The sequence below is a fragment of the Cheilinus undulatus genome, linkage group 19 (genome assembly GCF_018320785.1).
Source record: "Cheilinus undulatus linkage group 19, ASM1832078v1, whole genome shotgun sequence".
NCBI classification, from domain to species: Eukaryota; Metazoa; Chordata; class Actinopteri; order Labriformes; family Labridae; genus Cheilinus; species Cheilinus undulatus.
Window position 1 is genome coordinate 10,549,101 of NC_054883.1, and position 9,368 is coordinate 10,558,468.

A 9,368-nucleotide genomic window follows, 5' to 3' on the forward strand; every position below is an offset into this window, starting at 1 on the left:
TACTGGGTCGGGGTAATCAGTCCCCTTTTCCTCCCTGTGCTACATCCATGTGTGAGGCTAGAGTGGCAAGGAATGTGGCCAAAGTTAGCTGCTAGCTACGTCACCATTAGTTCCTCTTTGCAGATTAATATAGTGCTTACTGTGGGTTTATCATCTCTTTGGTTGAGTGTTTATAGTAGTTGTATACCCTTCAACAGCCTACACACAACTTTATTTCCATTTTCTAGTCCAAAATACTGCCATACCACATGCTAACCACTACGGGAAATCATGTTACATCCAGCAAAGTGCTGGGAAGGCCCTGGCAGTAAGCCAGCGGCCATTGAAGCTACTGTGGCTACGAGTAGCCAAACATTTGACCAGGATTTCCAGGAGAGCTGGGCTGCAGACATTAGACATCCATAAACAGATAGTCGTTTCAACATCCATCATCTGTGGCCCCACTGAACACGTCCAAGAAGCAGTCTGCAGTAAGTAAACTACTGTTGTCAATTCATGAATGAGTTTCTCACACTGAAGGAGAGAAGCTGTTTTAAAAGGGGCAATGCATTTTAGCAGATGTGAGCTACATGCAAAGCATGTTGGGAGCCTGGAGCAGTGCAAGGCCGGATGTTATGGAGTTATGTTCTTAATGAAGGCTCCTCAATTAAATTATATTGTAGGCAACAACGTGGGCGAAGCATGACATTCTGTTGGATCAACGCTAAGACTTGCTCAGTTTGACCATAGACAGATGTGGAGGTGTACATGCATTTATGGATGTCTGAGGTCTAATTTGATATCTGAATTTAGCTGTTATGACAGCTAACCACATCAAGTCTTCACTTATTTATTTTGGTGTATCAAAGCAAATTTTTCCAGTTGTAATATATCGGTTTCTGGAGATCTCTAGAAACAAAACCCATTATCATGGGAAACAAAGGAAAATGAAATATATGGATGTACTTCTGCTTGTGGCCTCTGTAATGATGTGCTTTTGAACTTGTTTTGGGGGCGCAGATGGTCGAGTGATTTAAGGCGCTACCCATGTACATGGGCGGCCTGGGTTCGAATCTGGCCTGTGGCGCTTTGCTGCATGTCTCTCCCCACTCTCTTCCCTGTTTCCAAGTCCATCCACTGTCCTACCTCTCTCTAATAAAGGCATGAAAATGCTCAAAAATAAATCTAAAAAGAAAAAAAAACAACCTTGTTTTGGCCTATCTCTTTGGTCTGATATATGGACCGTACACATAGGCAGTATATGTCAATTATCTGTATTAAGTGTACAACTTAACCATCAGGTATAGGTGTTTTTACAGTTACAAAAGGTGTGTATACATCAGTGTTGGCTGTCGCCTCTCAACACCACATTTCCTGATGTGGGCATTCACTATAAAAGCATTCAAGAAAAACAAAAACTATGGACTTTAACTGTGAAGAACTTGTCAGAAATAACGTGTTTATCGTTGATTTGGCTTAGCAGAGGTTCCAGCAGGTGTACAGAGCTAGCTTTATAGCTGCTTCTCTGATTTCTTCTAACTCCACAGCCGGCTTTGTCGGATCGTCATGGACACACCTTTTGCGTCCCGATATACTGTATTGTGTCTTTTGGCAAGTATCGATTTTTTTCCAATTAATTGTTAATATGAACTGAAGATTATGATACTGGATAAACAGCACCAGTTGCTTTTCTGTCCGCTTGATGATGCTATGGCGCCCTTTGTCTAGTGAGGTCTGCAGAGGCGGCGGTCATACAGCAGGAGAAAGTTAGTACAACCAATATGGCAGCACCAAGGAAAGGACATTAGGAATGCAAGCAGGGAACAAAAAAGAAAAAATGGACATGACATATGGGGTTTGCAAGGAGTGCCTCATGAAAATAAAATACCGCAGTAATACGATAAAAATGAAGTCAAGGCTAATGCTAAATCAGCTAAACAGTTGAAAAAATGGTATAGATAGCAATATGTGGTATTGCAATACTCAAAATTGCAACAATATCAAATCGTGGCATAAGTATCATGATCGTGGGACCACTAGTGATGCCAAACCCCTAGTTATCAGAGCTGTTTAGAGTTGAAGTGAAACATGCTGATGACTAGACTCAGACTGAGCTGTTGTCTGTTCACGCTACTTTTATTTACCCACCACGTTAATGGGTAGTTTGAATTATCAGGGGTGTGAGTTAAGCCAGTTTGACCTAACACAGCCTTTGCACAACTTTGCATCCGTTTGCTAGATCAAAATATTGCTAGATGCCAACTTCTGCAAAACACTGTGCTTATTTATATCTAGTAAATAGAGCAGAGGGAAAGCACTCATTAACGAGAGCAACAGCCAGACTTCAGATTGTAGGGTTTTTTTTTTTTACATTTCAGGACAAAATTTCTACACACTGTACCTTTGAACAACTGAGCATCATTCCTATCCACTGCAGCAACACAGCTCTACATAGTTCCTGCATTTCTAAACTTATCAGAATGTAATATTCCATCTAAATCAGTGTTTCTTTAACCAGAATAACTCTACAAAACAAGCACTAAATTACAGTGATGTGGTTTGTAATTGGTGGTTTTCCACTCCTGTGTGCTCTAACTTAGCCTCTTTCTCTGACGACCCTGAAAGTGAATCAGTTCTGCATTACAGTGCCGGAGATAACAACATTGAGCTGGATTTTCTCCAAATGAAGCAGTCAAATAGATGAGAAAACATGAGATTATGATCAGTCACAGAAACATTCCAACAAAAGAAAGGCGCTGAAGCAATGGGATATTTTTTATTCTGCACCAACAGCACATGGAAAGCAACTACTTGACCTTCATGTAGATATTCTGTGCAGATTTATCAGTGATTCTTAACCATAATATTAAATAAAATGTTGCATGTTGTTGTTTAATTTGTCCCACTTAACAAAAGTATGCTTCAGGTGCAGATGGTGCCATGAATGAATGAATGTGTCCATCGCCATTGTCCCCACCAGCTGCTTTCATCTGACACCAGATCCTTTCAACTCAGCGTCCTTATCAAAGGTCAAGCCGCTCTTTCCCACAGCCGGCAGACATGTTTGATATTCTGCCCTCAAGAAAGAGGGCTCTTGTGAAACTTAAGCGTGTGATTTATCTCTGTTTCAGAAAGAAGGGATTTTTTTTTTACAATTGTGTGTGTTTACAAATCCAGAAACTATAACAATCAAGAAATCTTAAAAAAAACATTAGATTTCCCTTAGAGCTTTCATTACTGTCATCTCCAGCTGGTGTTTGTCATCCTATATTCTAAGGGTGAAGTTGGTATATGCTGCCTCCTTTTGGTGATGAACACACATTACACACCTATAAATATCACTGTTGCAGGAGATCTTTTTATTTGATTGTTCTCAGGTTTTGTTTTCATGTCGTCACTGTTGGAGTTTGTGTTTTATGTTCCCCTCAGGTTGCCACACTGTCTGCACAAACATCACCCCAGGCTCTGCAGCATGAGGCTTGCTCGATTTATCTGTGTGCAGACACTCAGAGATCAAATGGATCATGCTCAGAATGGTCATCAGGAGCATCAGGAACCCTAAAGATAAGAGAAAGCACAGTATATGTTGGATTAAACAGGCATGTTTAATTGTTTATTATGCGTCTGCTCTCTGTGCTGACATTTACCACAAAAGACTGTGTTTGCAGCAAGGTCGTGGATGCGATAGCTTCTGGTAAACATTGCACCCAGGCCCAGGATGAGGATGGCATAGACGCTAAATGTGTAGCGCAGGTATTTTTTTAACAGGAAGCTCTGCAGAATGAACCTTAGGGGAGAAACATTTACAGTGTGTTATATGAAATCAGAACTTTTCTGAACTCTGATTCAGACTCCATCAATCCACAGTCCTTTTGTTCTTACCAAGCTATAACACACAAGAACACTATGGTGAGGACAATGGTGCTGATCAGTGGGTCCGGCACACCTACGGTGTGCTTGAATAATACACCGAGACCCACCACAGCATTCAAGAGAGACCACCAGGCAAATGCTGCCAAGCTGTTCTGGGTCTGCAAAAGAAAAAAATGAAGTCTTTATGGAGTGATTATCTGGTGCCATATGCTGATATTTGATCAAACTTATTTATATTTGATTAAATTGGCAGCAAAAAGGGGCCACTGTAAACAGATGTCCCAACAATTTGACTAGCTGTGTCATTCCTTCATGGCTCATTATAATGCTGCTCATGACAGGGGAGAAAGTAACAAAAAGAAACCAAAAAAGAAGTTGACAGAAGGATTGAAGAGTTTTGCGTAGTGAGTGTTCCTGCAGTTTCCACCACTGTAGTGATACATTTGTGTTCTTACAACCAGCTACGATGTTTTTTAAAATGTATTTTACAACAGTTGCATTTCTGTACTCACCAGGTAACGTGTCCATGAAATCACTGCAGGGTTGTTGATAGACAGCCAGGCTTTGTGCTTATCCAGGTTAGAGTAGGAAATGTAGAGCATATAGAAACTGAGCACAGGTAGTATCCAGCTGAGTGTGACGGTGCCAAGAATGAAGCTGTTGAAGAAATTCATTGTAACTTTTGCTGCTTGAGCTGATGCGTTCATTAACCAGTAATTCAGTAAATTTTGCTGTTTGTTTCTCAGAATATAACCTGCAATTTCCACATTGTCTGTTGTGTGCCCTTGCTTGCTGAATCCGTTTCTGCTGCAATGCTGCTCTGTCACATAATCACAAGTTCACGTGGAAATAAGGAAACAACATACAAACTGTATGTTACTTTGCCTTTCAGAGGCTGATTTTCTGTTCATTTGCTTCCTGTTTTGATGTAATTTTGATTTAAGAAGATAAATGATCTGCAGTTTGTACATGGTGTTTTATTTTGAAATTGATCGAATGTTTTTGTGTAACAGTGTATAAGGGCCACTCAAAACTTAAAGGGGATCCATCTGTTTCAAAGAGGAAAAAAAGAGAAAATTTTCATTAACAAGTCATGTATTTGTGGGGAAAGAAAAATATTTTTTAGTTTAAAAAGTTGTAAAATTACATCATGCCAGATGATGACATTTTCCCGAGTACTGCAGTTAAGAGCCTAATCAAATTAAGATCGTTTAAGATTTATTTCCTCTGCTTTTTTTCCTTTATTACAGAGCGATAGAACAGGAGAAAAAGGGATAAGAGTGGGGAATGACATGCTGTGAAAGAGCCACATATGTTCCCAGGCCACCTGCAAACATGGGGCACGACCTTATTCTTAAAGATAAAGTTTTTGGCTTAATGCCTTTATTGATAGAGGAGGACTGTAGATGGAATAAGAAACAGGATTAAGAGAGTGGAGGGGGAGACATGCAGGAAACGAGCCGCTAACTTGAACCAGGGCCACCCACGTACATGGGGCATGACCTAACCACTAGGCCATTTGCACCTCAGCATGCCATTGTTTAACTTTTTTCCTTACAGTTTAAGTAAAATTTTCAACCCAGCAACTTCTCAAGTGAGAAGCACTCAAGTTTATATATTTCTTTAAGTTAGCATGGTAAAAATATACTTAACAGTCTTCTCTTAAGTAAAGCTGTGGTTTTTCATATCAGTTTTTCGCGCAAGTCTTTTGAGCATCCAATTTCCCTTTCTGAGAATTCACATGGAAGATGTTTCCTCCATGTGTTTTTGCCAATCATGACATATATTATCAATCAAACTCAGTAATGGACATCATGAGGGGTCCAGAAATATGAAGCTAAAATATTTCAATCGCCCCCTTGTGGCTGGCTGCAGTATAGGTGATAGCGGCTGATCTCAAAAGGCTAAAAGTTCAGTTAAAGGACATAGTATTTTTGCAAGAATATGTTAATCAGACCAAAATAATGAGTTTTTTATTGTAGTTCATTTCAATGTCTGGCCCCCACAGCAACTGTTGAGAAATTAGCGTTTAGCTTGACGCCTGCTGGCAGTGGCTTTACTGACAATCGACTTGATTTAACAGAGCAGAGCGAGAGTGGCAAGTGTTGCGGAAACACTCCAGACTACGTGGTCCAGACAGAATTTGTGGAAATTGCTGGTCAAAGTTAACAGAACTCACTGTCTGTCCCAAAGCATTGTGCTGAACATTCTTGAAATATTAATCATGGTCCACATCAGATAAAACTCTGGAGGATGGATCTCTGGGTTGCAAGACTCTGGGCCAAGGACATTTCTGCAGATGAAATAATAACAGTAACAAGTTTAGAACTGTTGATAGTGTATCCATGTAGCTGTAAAAGTTCTCAGTCACCCAGGTCTTGGTAATACAACCCCCCCAACAAAGGCAGTCGTACTTGATTTCATTTTTTTAAACCATTTAAAACTAAGGAAGTCTTTCAAATGAAGAAGTGAAATATAGGTCAGAATTTAAGCCTAGTTCAGGAGATTTTTCTAACTTTAACTTCAAATATAAATACAACATTGCTCTTGCACTAGCAAGTCTGATTTCCTTTTTAAACTCTGGAAAAAGCTGAAATGCAGTAAGGAAAAAATAAAAAGCTCTCTTGTCTTAAATATAAAGTCAGTACCAGGGACACATGATCAATCCCTGCGTGGAAATTTGTCAATAACCTGTTGATCATGGGAAAGTTTCAGCGATATCCGCTTTGGTTTGGTTTTAGGGTGCTTTCACATTAGGGCTCATGGTGCCCAAGTACATAAGTTGAAACACCTGTATCACTTCACATCACAGGGCCTAACTTGATTTCTGCTTTCAACACAGTTCAGCCCCATACTTTATTATCATCTAAACTCTGATAATAAAGTGGCTAAAATATCTAAGCTAATGTTGTATTCGACCATAAGCTGTCCTTTAATGAAAATACTGATGTAGTTTTGATGAAATCACTGACCACAGCAAACTAGGGATACATGTTATTGTACTTTTTTTTTTGGCCAATATCCAATATGTCTATATTTACAAAATAATTTTAGCCAATATTAATACTAATTTTTAAATGAGGTCAGACCTAAAACTTCAGTTCTTAGGCAATAGTTAACAAATTTCAGTCCACTTCAGTACACTTTTAAGTTTCAGGAATGATGATGAATAATTTAAAAAACACTTAACTTAGGTCAGTTGCTTCAACCTAAAACTCCACTAACTTTTTTACAGCTGATATAGGCAGATTTTTATAGCCAAAACTGTAGTAAATATCAGTAGAAATTTTCATATCTGCCAATATTTCACTTTTAAGCAAATACCTACTGATACTGATGTCTCCCACCCCTTTAGCAAATGAATGCCAATGTTTCATAACTCCACAGTTGAACCTGTCCTGCTTTTTGCCATTATTTCCTGGTTTGGTAGCCTCTCATTAAGACATAAAAAGAAGTTGGGACATTTTGAGATTGCCAGAAAACTTGGTACTAGAAATGAAGTTGTCATTTTGCCATTTTTAGCAGCTATTTTTATTTGATGATGTTGCACTGATCTGATTTTTTTCATTTGTGTCTTAGGATCTAAATTGCCTTCTTCCCTTCTTCCAAAAATATAATTTGGTCTGGGTCTGACATTTCTTAAATTAACATTTTGAAATATTTTTGACAAAAGTAGCTTCACCAGAATTCTGTGACATGCCACATAAAACTACAAGACTAAAGTTTCCCTCCTTTATTGTTAAATCAGAACAGACATTCTGGTAAACCACACTTCAGTCTGATATTTTATTGTAAGAAGCTTTAAAGACACTATCTTTGCTACCTGTTGAAAATGCCTGCCATGGCATAGATGAGCCAAGCAAGTGACCAAACATCAATCATAATCCAGTACAGCTCCGACCACCAGTCCATCGTCACCTCCAGGGGGAAGGTCTCAGAGACATTTCTGCACGAGGTCTGAAACAAAGCTGGAGGCCGAGACAGGAATGTCAAAAATAAGAACATGTAATGTTAGAGCTATGTCACACTCCACCTATATTAGCATAATGACATAACCATAAGTCCTTTACATACACTCTCTCTTATAAATATTAAAAGTGTATCCTATTTCAGGTCTTTGTTGTCACATGTGCACATGTTTTCATATGGTCTTTAATTGCCTTGTATCAAGGTCTGCAGCTTGTAATAGCACCAAATGACTGCCAGGGTAAAGGTCCTTTGTAAGAAATGCAGAGTAAACAGATTGTTTTTTGTTTACAGCCTCTTAAAACCTCTTTCCCCAAGTGTCAAAAATATTTCTCCATAACTCTGCTCCACTATACTTGAATGAACCAAGCACCTATCTCGTCGTGTGCTAGCTGCTTGTTCTTGGTGGGCATACACAAATATGTGTGAAAGATTTTAGGGGCAAAGCCTTTGAAAGAGCAAGTAGGGGCCCTTCCTTTAAAAAGTGATATTTGATTAAAAAACCCTCAACAATCATGTTGACTATGTTGGGAAATACATCTTTCAGTATATTCAATTCTTAGTACAAAACTAAATGCAATCATAAATAGCTACAACAGTCATGAAGTTATGAGTATCAATTTTCACTAAATAAAACCTAATAATTTGGCATGGAAACATAAATTCTTAACAAGATTCAGATGATTTCTGCAGATGAGAGGCTCTATAAATGAAAGAAGTTAAACCAAGGCCTACAAAGTGAAGTTTTAACACTAAAACGCACAAAAATGATTCACACTGGGCTAACAGCATCTTATTAAAACCATTAATCTCTCTAAATTCTGCCTTGCGGTGCAATTACATGATTCAGATATCCAGCCAGAGTGGACTGACTCACCGTTGGGCACCCAGCTATCCTTCGCCAGGTTAAAGATGACCTGTGTGATCACCTGAGTAATAACAGCCAGGGCAATGCACCCAGCATGTATCACTACATGGTGACTGTTTCTTTTTGGCGCAGTAGACATCAGGATCCTCAGCAGTGTCTGACAGTTCAGAAGACTGTGAGGGACAGTGCTTGTCTCCACTATCTAATACATTGGACTTTGGATAGCAGCATGTCCTGTGTAATGTAGTTTTATCTCTTTGATTGGGCCTGTAATCTCTGTAATTAGAATACCACATCAAATCAGGAAGTGAGGGAGTACAGATTCTCTGTGTCCAACAGTTGGATGAAGACATAAAGACTTTTTTATTAAGGAGTTTTTAATGGACTGGAATTAAAAACAGTCAAACAAAACTGACTGCCTCTACATTTAGATTTATAAAGCTTTTAACCACTGCTTTCTTGGGATCTCAACTTATTTTCTGCATATTTGCCACAATTGAATGTTTCAGATCATGCAACAAAATTAGATTTTAAACAAAGATAACTGCAGTAAATACAAAATACAGTTTTTAAATGATAATTTCATTTAACATGGGGAAAAAAAGGCCATCCAAACCCACCTGGTTCTATGTGAAAAAAGTAATTGCCCCACCTGTTAAATCGTGAATTACTAGGGATCAAT

General features: G+C 38.8%; 1 protein-coding gene across 1 annotated transcript; it reads right to left on the reverse strand.

Annotated features, from left to right (window-relative positions):
- Nucleotides 1-3,317: 3,317 nt before the first annotated feature.
- Nucleotides 3,318-8,874, reverse strand: LOC121527473. Its single transcript, XM_041814450.1, has 7 exons — nucleotides 8,696-8,874; nucleotides 7,676-7,820; nucleotides 6,032-6,145; nucleotides 4,365-4,509; nucleotides 3,862-4,010; nucleotides 3,627-3,766; nucleotides 3,318-3,537 (listed from the first exon to the last, which is right to left on the reverse strand). The coding sequence occupies exons 1-7, from the start codon at nucleotides 8,823-8,825 to the stop codon at nucleotides 3,374-3,376; spliced, it is 987 nt and encodes a 328-aa protein (XP_041670384.1). The 5' UTR covers nucleotides 8,826-8,874; the 3' UTR covers nucleotides 3,318-3,373.
- Nucleotides 8,875-9,368: the final 494 nt, after the last annotated feature.

Coding starts and splice junctions, on each gene's coding strand:
- LOC121527473 (XM_041814450.1), bottom strand. CDS start 8,825: ATGTCTACTGCGCCAAAAAGAAACAGTCACCATGTAGTGATACATGCT. Junction 6,146..7,675: donor ATGGCAGGCATTTTCAACAG/GTAGCAAAGATA, acceptor TTTCATCTGCAG/AAATGTCCTTGGCCCAGAGT. Junction 4,011..4,364: donor TTTCATGGACACGTTACCTG/GTGAGTACAGAA, acceptor TTTCTTTTGCAG/ACCCAGAACAGCTTGGCAGC.